Here is a 12,826-nt window from a genome sequence, read left to right on the forward strand (position 1 = left end):
TCGACTGTAGTACTCGGGAAAGTCGGGACAATGGGGTCTGGGAGAGTGAGTGAGAGAGGCTGGATGGGCCATCAGGGAAGGCACTTTGGGCAGAGGGCAACAAGAACAAAGTCTAATGAGATAGGGCCTGTTTGAGGAATGGTAAGTGTTCCAAATGGCTAGGACCGGAAAGTGTTGGGAAAGGGCAGTGGTGGCGTGAAAGGTAGTTCAGAAAATAGACTGGGGTCAAATCAGGGAAGGCCTAAAAGAGACTGGGAAAGTGGGCTTCCTAGGACTGCATAGTAGATAAGAACAAGGACAGAGCAGCCGATGCTGTGCGTTGTGCTTTATGTTTTACAAAGCGCTTCCCGCCCATTCCTCTGCTCTGTCCTCACAACGGGTAGCATGTAGGCAAAAGAGGGGGTTTTAGGATCTGAAGCCCAGAGTTGGCTCCACTCACGTCTCGTCTTACTCATCTGACCACAGGGCCCAATTCTCAGCTCTTTAGGAAGGGTTACACGCACATGAAAATGCCGATTTAACTTCCGGTCCTTCAGTCCTTTCTGTGTAAAATAATGGTAATTCCTGTCCTGCCTAATTCTGGGGGTTGTGGTCCAGCTTTGTAAACCAAGGCCAAAAGGCAAAAATCTTATGAACAAGGCCGGGAAGTTCATGTTTCTTAGCTGGGAGGCTGAGAGCCTCAGGGACGGGACTTTGGCTACTTTTAACAGCTTCAATGAACTTACTCGGGACGGGAAGGGGCAGGAACAGAAACCTCACAAGCTCAGAGCGAACGAGGAGAAACGCGGCACCGGCTCAGTGACGTCACTCAAGCCGGCCGCTTAATGGACCAAAACGTTTCGTGCTCCGCCTCCGCTGCCCCAAGATCACCAATCAAAGGGCGAGTCGCTCCGTGACGCTATCTCTTTGCGACGCGGCGGGTAGGCGGTGGCGTTTCCTGGTGACCGAGTTGGGGCGCCGAAGCTATGGGCAGCAGGGAGGTGCTGGGTCAGGCCGCCCGCCTGGCCTCCTCCGGTCTGCTCCTGCAGGTACTCTCTGCCCGGCCGGCCCGAGCTCGACCCGCAGCCGGGATGCTCGGGGAGGCGGCCCTGGGGCCCTTGTGAGCACGCCCCGGGGTACACCCAGTCCCGGTGTGGACCCCACTTACAGAGGAGTTGGACAAGAGGCGGTGGCGGCGGCGAAGGGGCGCCTGGGCCTGGAGCGCTGGCTGGGAGACTGCAAACAAGTCACTTTCGTTCTGAGCATTGTATCTCCCATATGGTAGTAGGAGACGGGTCGGGTGGCAGGTGGTCTAGAATATGATGCTTTTAAGGGAAGGGGTTCACTTTCTCCATGCCCCATCGCTGACCCTCGGACCCCTTTTCAGACGCTCTGACTCCCACCGAGTTGAGAGAGACAGTATGGCATAACTAAGAAAAAGATACCTGGTGTAGGAATCCTGGTTCTGCCTTGTGCTAGCTGCATGACCCAGAACAAAGGACTTCTGCTAAGACTCAGTTCCTCATGGGAAAACTGGGGTCATACTAGTACCTAGCTCATAAATTTGCTATGAGGCTTGACTGGAGTCATAAAGATAATTGTACTTAATGCTGAACCTGACTCTTAGTATGCACTTAGTAAATATTGGCTGCATTTTCCCTCTGGCTATGTGACCTTGGATAAGTCACTTCCCCTTTTTGGCCCTAATTTTCATCATCTCTCAGATAAGGTACATGCCAGTTGGTCCAAATGGTCTCTAAAGATTCTTTTAACCTAGAAGCTGGTCATTCTAAGTCAAGGGGCTCAGTTTTTCCTCTGTTGCACTCTTGAACCGTTTAGCCCTTACTCAGAAGAATCCTGAGTATGCCCTCCCCTTTATTTTAGAGGCAGCATTTCACTTGGGTAATAGGAGAGAGAACCGGGCACACTTGAGCTCAAGTGTAATCCTCCTTACTTGGCAGATCCCTGACCTTGTGAAAAATTGCTTTACTTTGAGCATCAGTTTTCCTCATCTTAAATGAGAACAGTAATGCAACCTCATAGGGTCATTAGCAAGATTAGATGGCATGACTGTTAAGTGCCTGGCTCATTATGAGTACTTAGTAAATGTTAGGTATTTTTATTATGTTAATAAGGATTTTTAAAATAGTCCTTATAGGAATGAAATGAAATTCATCACATAAAGCATGTAGAAGAGTTCCTTGCACAAGATAAATGCTTAATAAACATTCATCTAACCCTAAAGTAGGTGAATCCTGAATTTACCAAGTCTTTTTTCTTCTATTCCACTACATAAATAATGGAGTTCGGTGTTTGAGCCATAATGCTGATCGTTCAATCTTTGATGATACCTTACCACCTGGATTGGCTTCATAAACAAACAAACAGACCGCATCTTAGCAGAAAATACAATGGACTAGGAGTCAGGTGCCTACCTGTAAAGTGAAGCTGGTTCGTATGATTGTTGTGTGACATTGAGCAAATCACTTTGCTCTGTCTTAACTTGCTTCCTGTGCATTTACCCAGTTGCTTTGAAGGGGCAAATGGGTACCAAATGTAAGAGCTATTTTTAAGTTGTAAAGCCCTTGAGGGAGGTGGGTGGGGGACAGGCTAGATGGGTGATAGGTATTAAAGAGGGCACTTGTGATCAGCACTGGGTGTCATGTGAACAGGATAAATCACTGAATTCTACTCCAGAAACCAGTATTGCACTGTATATTAGCTAAAATTAAAATATACATATATGATGCATGTAATAAATTCCTTTTAATGTGAAAAAATAAACTGTGAAGTCTTTTATAAATGAAGATTTTTATAAATGAAGTCTTTTATAAATGAAGATTGTGTTGCCAGTAAGGGCCACTGTGTGGAGCGGATACTGTGTGGCATGAACAACTTCAGAGCTTCATTAACTCAACTCTTCAACTAGGAGATAGGGATATAGCCTGAGACATTTTCTTAGACAATGATAACTTTGACTCTTGTTAGCATAAATAGGTGTACGTCATTTTAAGAATACAGCCATAATCTAGGCTTCCTGAGTGTTTTAATCTGTGTATGTTTAATCTCATATGCGTCCTCACATTACGATGCAAATACTTGAGGTAGGTTTGCAATTACATTGTATTCTGCAAGAATTTGAGAGCTTATTCTCTCTCTTAATTCTGAGCTGATCATAGTGAAAGTATGAAGGTCTTTCATTTGTATGTGTTTTTCAAAATGTTTTCACCTTCACAATCTTGTCTGATCCTTGTTCTCAACCATATGAGATAGGTAGAGGAGTTAGGAGATGATGGGTTTAACAGCTAAGTGGTGATTTGAGACTCTGAGCTGAGCGCTTTTTCCACTCAGGGCCCCATGAATTGGCTTCAAACGTCTAAAATTGAGTAAAGAATTTGGTGTGTGTGTATATATATATATATATATGTATATGTATATATCTGCATGTTTCCTAGGAGAGCTACAGAGCTTTCATCAGGCGTTTCCCAAAAGGCCACCTTTGACTCCATAAAGGTTAGGACTGTGGTAGCTTGGCTTTGGAAACTTTGTTGCTCTATGACACTTTAGTGTTACAGACACTAACAGTGGTAAACTGTACTCTCCGTTTTTGGTCATATCTTTCCCCAGAGATTTTTCAGACCGTCATGGCCTATTGGTATACTTTGATTGAAATCTTTCAAGGTTTAGCTGTTCAGGACTGCTTAGGTGGCTCAGTCAGGAGAGCATTCCAACTCTTGATTTCGGCTCAGGTCATGATCTCACAGTCGTGAGATCGAGCCCCATGTCAGGCTTCACACTGGGTGTGGAGCCTGCTGAGGATTTTAAGATTCTCTCTGTCCCTCTCCCTCTGCTCCCTCCTCTTCCCTCCGCCCCCCCCAAAAAGGGCACGTGCTCTCTCTCAAAAAAACAACCAGGGATGCCTGGGCGGCTCAGTCCATTAAGCGTCTGCATTCAGCTTGGGTCGTGATCCCAGGATCCTAGCATCAGGTCCAGCATAGGCTCCCTGCTCAGTGGGGAGCCTGCTTCTCCTCCTTCTGCTGCTCCCCCTGCTTGTGTGCTCACTTGCTTTATCTCTCCTCTCTGTCAAATAAAATAAACAAAATCTTTGTTAAAGAACCCAAATAACCAAAACCAAAAAACAACCAAACAAATTGCAGCTGTTCACACGCAACTCTCAGAGTGATTGCTAGGGAGCACACTTGAGTTCCACCTGCTGTGCTGCCTGGATGCAGAGGGGGCGCTGAGGTTTGCAGCTGGTCAGTATCCCCATTTAGCATTCCCACCTGGCACCCTGTTCTCTGTCTCCTGCAATAATTCTTTGCTCAGGTAGTTTTCTTGAATTGACAGGTTTGAAATCTTGGTATATATCCTCTTCAATGGCGATAGCTGGACTCTTTCTCCCTTTCCCCATTTTATATTATTATTTACAGTTATCATTTAAAAGTTACCTCATTGTGTGTTGGTGGTACTCAAAAATTTTTTCAAAGGATTTTATTTTTGGGGCGCCTGAGTGGCTCAGTGGGTTAAGCCTCTGCCTTCAGCTCAGGTTATGATCTCAGGGTCCTGGGATCGAGCCCCACATCGGGCTCTCTGCTCGGCAGGGAGCCTGCTTCCTCCTCTCTCTCTGCCTGCCTTTCTGCCTACTTGTGATCTCTGTCTGTCAAATAAATAAATAAGTAAATCCTTAAAAAAATAAAGGATTTTATTTTTAAGTAATCCCTATACCTAGCTTGGGGCTCAAACTCATAACCCCAAGATCAAGAGTCACATGCTCTACTGACTAAGTCAGCCAGGCACCCCTGTACTCAAATTAAAAAAAAAAAAAAAAGATATTTCAACTCCTCTCAGGAAAGCAGCAAATATTTTTTCTTTTCTATTTGAGAATACAAGTTAAAAGAGACTAAAAGTCATTATCAGAATCCCCAGATATTACTAGGCAGAGAAGAAAGAGAAATTAGGCCCTGTGATTCCTAGAGATTCCGCCGTACCCTACAGGCTCCCACTTGCTAAGTGTGTGCTATTTCTAAACAGGCTGGAGGGGGGTGGCCAATGTGAAGCACTAACTAGAATTCTCTGTCTCCTGGAGCGCCTAACTTTGAACCCGAAGACATTCACTGAATATGTCAGGGCCTCCCTCTTATCAATAAATTAGGGAGCCTTCCATGTGCCTTTGTGGGTTCTTGACCATTGCACAGGTGTGCTGAGGGACCCCAAGGAATGACATTTCAGCAGAAATGCAGACAGGCGGCGCATTTCTGAGAGGGTCTCTGGCGAAGCTGCTGTCAGTACGTTATTAGGGAGAACAGCCACATTGTTTTCATTTCACAAGTAAATGTTCCCAACATAATTCATTCTCGTGTATTTTCCCTCTTTTTCCGTAGGTGTTGTTTCGAGTGATCACCTTTGTCTTGAATGCGTTTGTTCTTCGCTTCCTGTCAAAGGAAATCGTTGGCATAGTGAACGTAAGGTAAGAAGAGATGAGCCCTGGCACTGCCCACAGCCCACACCCCGAGTCAGGGCACCTTTGTGTCACCCTCGGATTTTAGAAGCACGGCCCTTTCCCAGAAGCAGAGTGTTCTAGCAGCAGGTTGAGGGAGAGCGTGCTGGGGTGAGGGAATGAGCAGGTGATGTTGCTTCTAATGGCCCCATGGAGTGTTTTCCATTAGCGGCCTCCAAATGCACATTTCTCTGCCAGCTCTTCCGGTTTGGCTGCTCTGGGAACCCAGGAGAGGAGTGGGAGTAATTCCTTGCAAACCCTGTCTCAGGTATAATCCTGTGTTCTTGTCCTGCTGACAGCGAGGGAAGCAGGAATTCTGCAGTGCTTGAGGATGTGCTTCATAACTGCAGGCCTGGAGCAGGCTGCCTTCCCTCCTCAGTGACTTTTATAATTGGAGAATGGAAGCTAGGGTGAGAGCTTGAGTCCCTGTCACGAGTCCCTCAGCGGCGGCTCTTAGAGAGCTGCCTTTCTTTGTCTTTAAGACTCCATTTTTTTTTTTTTTATTCCTCTCCTTTCCGTTCAAGGGCGCCTACACATATTCTGAATTCACAAATGACACAAAAGTATATGGAGTAATGTGAGTGCTCAGAATAGCTCAGCCTCTCAGGTGTAGCATCGTGTCCTGATAAATAAGACGGTATGTTCCAGACAGCATTTCACACAGAATACCCACCAAACAAGCTCTGGGCTCTGTTCTCCGAGCTTGCAGAAGGTTCTCAAACTTTGATGGGCAAAGGAATCGTGTGGTTTACTATAGGTGGGACTGAGTAGGGGCCCAGGAATCAGTATTTTGACAAGCTCCTCAGATAATTTTTTTAAAAATATTTTATTTATTTATTTGACAGAGAGAGAGATCACAAGTAGGCAGAGAGTCAGGCAGAGAGAGAGGGGGAAGCAGGCTCCCTGCCGAGCAGAGAGCCCAACATAGGGCTCGATCCCAGGATCCTGAGATCATGACCCGAGCCGAAGGCAGAGGCTTAACCCACTGAGCCATCCAGGCGCCCCTCCTCGGATAATTTTAAAGTAAGGACCATACTTTAAGAAATACTGTGAAAAGCAGGAAGAGGGGCGCCTGGCTGGCTTAGTGGGTGGAGCATGTGACCCTTGATCTTGAGGTTTTAAGTTCGAGCACTATGTTGGGTGTAGAGATTACTTAAAAATAAAATCTTTTTTTATTTTTTATTTTTTTATTTTTTTTTTAAAGATTTTATTTATTTATTTGACAGAGAGAGATCACAAGCAGGCAGAGAGGCAGGCAGAGAGACAGGAGGAAGCAGGCTCCCCGCTGAGCAGAGAGCCCGATGCGGGACTCGATCCCAGGACTCCGAGATCATGACCTGAGCCGAAGGCAGCGGCTTAACCCACTGAGCCACCCAGGCGCCCCAAAATAAAATCTTTTTTTAAAAATGTAAAAAATGTGGGCACCTGGGTGGCTCAGTCAGTTAAGGGTCTGCCTGTAGCTCAGGTCATGATCTTGGGATCCTGGCATGGAGCCTTGCCTGGGGCTCCCTGCTCAGTGGAAAGTCTGCTTCTCCCTCTGCCCCTCCCCCCACTCGTCTTTCTTCCTCTCAAATAAATAACATCTTTCAAAAATCTTTTTTAAAAAAAGCAGGAAGGAAGGGGACCAAATCTCTTAGGGGCTCAGATTTGAAAACAGTTTGGGCCTCTCGCCATCTGGTCTCCTCCAGATTGGCAAGTCTCTGCTTTGACAGCCATGGTCTAGCCCGCCCCCTACTTACCATATGGTCCAGTCTCCTCATTGGCAGTGGTGGACAGAAGCCTTGGGTGGCCACATGATCCTTGGACAACCTCAGAGAGACCTTAGCCGTGGGCTGTCCCCACTCTAGCTTCATCAGCCACAGCCTGTTGATGAGGGAAAACCTCAGCTACCACTCACCCAGGTGCAGGAGGGTCCACCTAGGTATTGCCCACCCAGCAAGTATGCAGACAAGCCTTGCTGACCTGGGTTGCGGTGACGTGTGTAACAAGTCTGTTGGCTGTCCTGAGAAAGCTTTTGGCCAGAGCTTCCGCTCAGTAGAGCCTCTGCTTCTCTTATAAGAAATGATAGGTCACCGGCCTCAGTGTGACCAAGAGATCTGATTGCTGTGTGCAGTCATACCTTGTCCTTTTCTCCTTAGTGTCAGAGCCACACCTCTGTTATTTGTTCTGAAGCGGTAGGTTTTGGGAGCCACTGCAGCAGTGTCTATTCTGGCATAATGCTCTGTAGGCACACTCTCAGGTGTCCCTTGTTCCGTTCCTAACTCTGCTGTTCAAGTGGATCAGATTAGTATGGGGCCCCGCAGGAACTCACTGCTCTTCACATCACCACCAGTGACTTATACCCAAGACTTTTCCTTCCTGTTGCTGGCAAAATCTCAGAAATTCTCTCTGTGAAAAAAAAACAGAGTCATTATTGATTTCTGCTTTTCCTTTACAGGCTAACACTGCTTTACTCGACCACCATCTTCCTGGCCAGAGAGGCCTTCCGTAGAGCATGTCTGAGCGGGGGCCCCCAGCGAGACTGGAGCCAAACCTTTAACCTCTTGTGGCTAACGTGAGTTGTGGTTTGGCAGGAGACAGTGCGAAAGCAAGTGTCTTAAAGGTTAAACAGCAACATCTGTCCAAAGCTGAATTGTCTCCAGCTTCGGTTTAACGGGGTGTTTCTGGGGCCTGGGCATGGGGCAAGAAGGAGAGAGAGTCCAATTGGAAAGAGTTTGTTGGCTGTTCTCTCTGTGGGTGGCCAAGAGCTCCGGGTGGGGCTTTTGGGGCCAGGTTTCTAGCTCTGTTTCTACCCTCTTGGGAGGTTGTTTCTGCCATTCCTGATACCCATTCTGGGCCCCACTGGGACTGTGCTATCTTCTTCATTTGTAATCTTTGCCCCTGTAGTCTTTTCCAAGCTTTTAACAACCACTTAGTATTTTTTGAAAGCCTTTTAGGACTTTCGTTATATCTTTCTTCAATTTTGTTAGGTTGACTTCAGTTCTGAGCCTTTTAGAATAATCCTGAAGGTCAAATACATCAGCTAAAACTTGTAATGGCTTTTCTGCAGTTAGATCCCTGCAGAGAGGGCTGGTGCTGGCTTACATGACTCCTTCTTGCCCCATGGAAATGACTGTCGTGAGGCTGGTAGGTGTTCATTTTATTCGAGGCCTGACAGTTAACTACTCAGTCATATTGAAGTGCTCTGTGGTGTACGTGCGAAGGGACGCTGCTTATCTGGGTGCAAGAACGCAGCGGGATACTGTCTTTTAGTCATTCGCGGTACCAACAACAGGCACGTACTTTCCGGGAATTTTGCTTATCTCCTCAGCGTAATACACTTGATAGGAGTGTAGGTTTTGGCGTTAGATGGGGATCGGGTTCTGCTTCTGCCCTTGACTAACTGTCCATGACCTTGGCCAGATTACCCAGTGCTCGTCATCAGCCTTAGTTCCCTCATCACTTAAATGGGGATAATGACAGGATCATTGGGAGGAGTTGGAGACGTAAAGGGAGTGAATCGAGTACCTGGCGTATAGGAAGTGCCTTGATAAGTGGTAGCTATTTTTATGATTATATTTCCTTTCTGTTCGGTGTGACTATTTTAATATATATTTATTTTTATACTTAGCATATTAAAAAAAAAAAAACATTTTTTCCCTTTTCTAGCGTCCCCCTGGGTGTGTTTTGGTCCTTGTTCCTGGGCTGGGTGTGGTTACGGTTGCTTGAAGTGCCGGATCCTAATGTCGTCTCCCACTATGGAACTGGAGTGGTGGTGTTTGGTCTTTCGGCCGTGGTAGAGCTTCTGGGAGAGCCCTTCTGGGTCTTGGCACAAGCACAGATGTTTGTCAAACTCAAGGTCAGTGTGCCCTCTGCTTTGATGGGAAGTGTGAAAAATAAGAGAAAGAGTGGTTTCTTAAAAATGTTTTCTAGGAGAGGATGATTTTTTTCAGATTTGCATCTAAAAATGAATTTGGAAAAAGATAACATAATTGGTTTAGTTCATTTCCTTGAAATTTGGCAGATGGGCTGGGATATATATATATATACCTCTGCTATATACTAATAATGCAAAATAGATTTACTAATAGGGAAGTTACTAGTTTAGATAAGAATTTAAGAGGACTGTAAAGGTTTTTCAGATTTTTCTAGTGATTCTGTTCGTAATTGCATACTAACAGTAACTTTTCATCTTGCAAAATAGGTAACTTGATATGTACAAGAGAATATATAGCATATGTGTGAATCTTAAAGCATGATAGTATACTGAAGGTCCATGAACAAACCGCCCAGCCCACTAGAGTATTATGGGTGCTGTGTCTAACCCTGTGCCCCATCCTCACTGCCAGCGTGGCCACTGTCCCAGGCTCCTATTTGTCATTCCTGTGCGTCTTTAGCTTTTATTAATGTGAGGTGCCCCCTTTACCCTGTTCCTGCAGGTGATTGCTGAGAGCCTGTCCGTCATCCTCAAGAGTGTCCTGACAGCTTTTCTCGTGCTGTGGTTGCCTCACTGGGGGCTGTACATTTTCTCTTTGGCCCAGGTAAGAGTTACAGCTTTTCACTTTTGTATAATCTATGTTTCTCCATTTTATTTTTTTTCTTCTTGTTCCCATTACTGTGTGATTTACATCTGGAGTATTCATGCATGTGAGGCAGGCTGGGAGCTCTAAAAAGACAGCCTTGACAGTGCTTTTCCTTTGGCTATCCCTCCTGCTCCTGGCGTCCCCAGGGGCCTGGTGAGGTCCCTGCATTAGACTTCGCTGTCAAACATAGCGACTCCTTTAGATGTTCTGTGGGCAAGCCCGCTCCAAATTCACCTTTGATTGTCTTATGGAGGAGGGGAGAAAGCAGCGAGGGGGTGGGGTGGGAGTCAAATTGCATGTGTGTGATTTTTCCCTGGATTTCAATCAGGTGTTTTCAGAATAGGAGGAAATTCTGCCAAGCCTGTTCGGAGTTTGGACTGTGATCTCACACAATGCAGAGCACAGGAACCAAGGTCTAGCAGGCACACTCTCACTTCTGGCAGGCCTGGCCTCGTCGCCATCCCATGTTCTAGTTCTAGTTCATATCCCTAGCTCTAATGAAAGTACAACTGGACTACAGTGTTCATTTTAAAAATGAAACCTATGATCACATAGTTACTGGAACAGCTTATAGTACAAAGCAGTTTGTAATTTTTCTTAATGTATAGGAAGATAAGTTAAAATTTTTAGTAGCGACTTATGTGAAAGTCTTTCCTGTATCTTAGCAAAAACTACAAATATTGTTGTGAAACACAGAAAAAGTAGATTGCAAATCAGTGGTGTAAGAATGAGAATTGCCTCCTAAAAGCAGTTTGCAAATAGTTGAAATAGTTGCATATCTTAGAGGAGTTATTTGTGATAATTTTTGCCGTGTTTTATTCGATCTGGGACTCCAGTTCTCCACATTCATCATGTTTTTTATATACTCTCCCTAATAGGACAGGAGGCCATGAAGATGCCCAATTATTGGTTGACTCCTCTTGGGAAAGACACTTGTGTTAGGACTTTCTGATGCTCCCACCCAGGATACATCCTAGGTCAGCAAGGCCCATTCGGAGTTTACTTGCTTTCTTATTATAAGACTTGGGAGAGCTCTTTGGCATTTTCTCTGTCAGTGTCTGTGTGAGAGGTCTAAGAGCCAACAGCACTTCATATCAGCAGGCGATCCCCACCACGGCTCTGGGATTCCCCTTTGTCCAACCCACTTCCAGGTTCTTCCTTAAACAGTCCCTTACCCCATGGCATCATATGTCGAATAAAAGGGTCACTCTAGAATATATAAAGAATTCTTACAACTCACCAACAAAAAGGCACACTACCCAAAAAGTAGGTAAAGGACCTCAATAAACATCTCTCCAAAGAAGATACCCAAATAGCCAATAACCACATGAAAAGATGTTCCATATCATTAGTCATTAGCAAACGTAAATCAAAACCACAATGAGATACTACTTTGCACCCATTAGGGTGGCTGTTACCAAAAAATAAGAAGATAACAAGTGTCGATGTGGATATGCAGAAATTGGAGCCCTCATATCGCTGGCGGGGGTGTAACATGGTGTAGCCATTGTGGAAAACAGTTTGTCAGTTCCTCAAAAAGTTAAATGTAGAACTGACGTATTATGCCCAGCAATTCTGCCCCTAGGTATATCCCCAAAAGATTGAAAACGTGTTCAAACAACTCATACACAGATACTCATAGCAACACTATTCACCACAGCCAAAAGGTGGAAACAGGCCCGATGTCCATCATCTGATGAATGGATGAACAAAACGTGGCATACGTGCACAGCGGATTAGTCCTCAGCCATAAAAATGATAACGTGCCATGGCACCATGAACTCGGAAACCATTATACTAAGTGGATGATGCCAGGCGCCAGGCCACCGATTGCACGCTTCCATTAATATGCAGTGTCCAGATAGGCGAGTCTATAGAGACAAAGCAGATTTTCATTGCTGGGGTGTGGAGGACGGGAGCGTGATGGCTTAATGGGCACAGAATTTCCTTTTGGAGTGATGGAAATGTTCTGGAAGAAAGTGGTGGTTGTACAACACTGTGAATGTACTAAAAGCCACTGAATTGCATGTTTTAAAATGGTTATAACACTCGGTGTTATTCTATGTAAATTTTTCCTCAGTCAAAATAGGGGAAGGATTCCGTAGTTAGGATGTTCTACCTGAAGACTGCCCATGGACTGTCACTCTTTCCCCAGGTGCTGGTCTGCGGGAAGGTGCAGGGAGGTGGAGGAGGGAGTCCTCTTGTCATAGGGGCTGTTGCATCAGGTGGCATGGCTCACAACAGAGCTGCCATGTCTTCTTACAAGGCATGAAAGGACGGTGGACTCTGCCTTGGCTACAGGAGCAGGCTTGGCATTTCCAGATTGAAAGCAGGACCTAGAGGGCCCGTTCCCTTCCGAGGTAGTGTGCATTGCATTCACAGCATGGAGAGAAGGCAGAAGGGAGCCTGTGAAAGGGGCTGTTTGGATATTCCTCCCAAACTGCAAACAAAACCCCAGGCTGTGGCTCCTGGCCCCAAGCCACCCTTTTGTTCTGGCTCTGTGGAGGAAAGGGTGGGCCCTCTTATCACCCCCAACCCCGACTCCTTCCCCCGTCCTGGAGTGGCTCTTGCCCTGCCCAAGCACCTGGCTGAGAGGAGGGAGCTAAGAGCTCAGTTCTGCTTTGTAGTCCCCGTCACAGCCTCTGGGTTTCTGGGAAAGCCCCTGTCATCTAGGACGGGGGTCTCTGCATGTAAGCACAGGACATGTGGGTCCTCGCAGGGTGCTGTTGAGGCAGGAGGGTCGTTCCTTTGAGAACATGTCTGTCCTTGCTGTGGTGGTGGCACTAGG

At 46.0% G+C, this 12,826-nt stretch overlaps 1 protein-coding gene across 3 annotated transcripts in view; it reads left to right on the plus strand.

The window, feature by feature from the left end:
- Window positions 1–912: 912 nt before the first annotated feature.
- Window positions 913–12,826, plus strand: part of RFT1 (RFT1 homolog) — a 37,040-nt gene continuing 25,126 nt past the window's right edge. For all 3 annotated transcript variants that reach the window (XM_047691911.1, XM_047691921.1, XM_047691930.1), the window contains exons 1-5: window positions 913–1,028; window positions 5,361–5,446; window positions 7,914–8,030; window positions 9,125–9,314; window positions 9,895–9,996. In XM_047691911.1, the coding sequence (XP_047547867.1) occupies window positions 966–1,028; window positions 5,361–5,446; window positions 7,914–8,030; window positions 9,125–9,314; window positions 9,895–9,996 (558 nt within the window). In that variant the 5' untranslated portion in view covers window positions 913–965. The remainder of the gene's footprint in view (window positions 1,029–5,360; window positions 5,447–7,913; window positions 8,031–9,124; window positions 9,315–9,894; window positions 9,997–12,826) is intronic.

Source organism: Lutra lutra, chromosome 1 (assembly GCF_902655055.1).
Source record: "Lutra lutra chromosome 1, mLutLut1.2, whole genome shotgun sequence".
Classification (NCBI taxonomy): domain Eukaryota; kingdom Metazoa; phylum Chordata; class Mammalia; order Carnivora; family Mustelidae; genus Lutra; species Lutra lutra.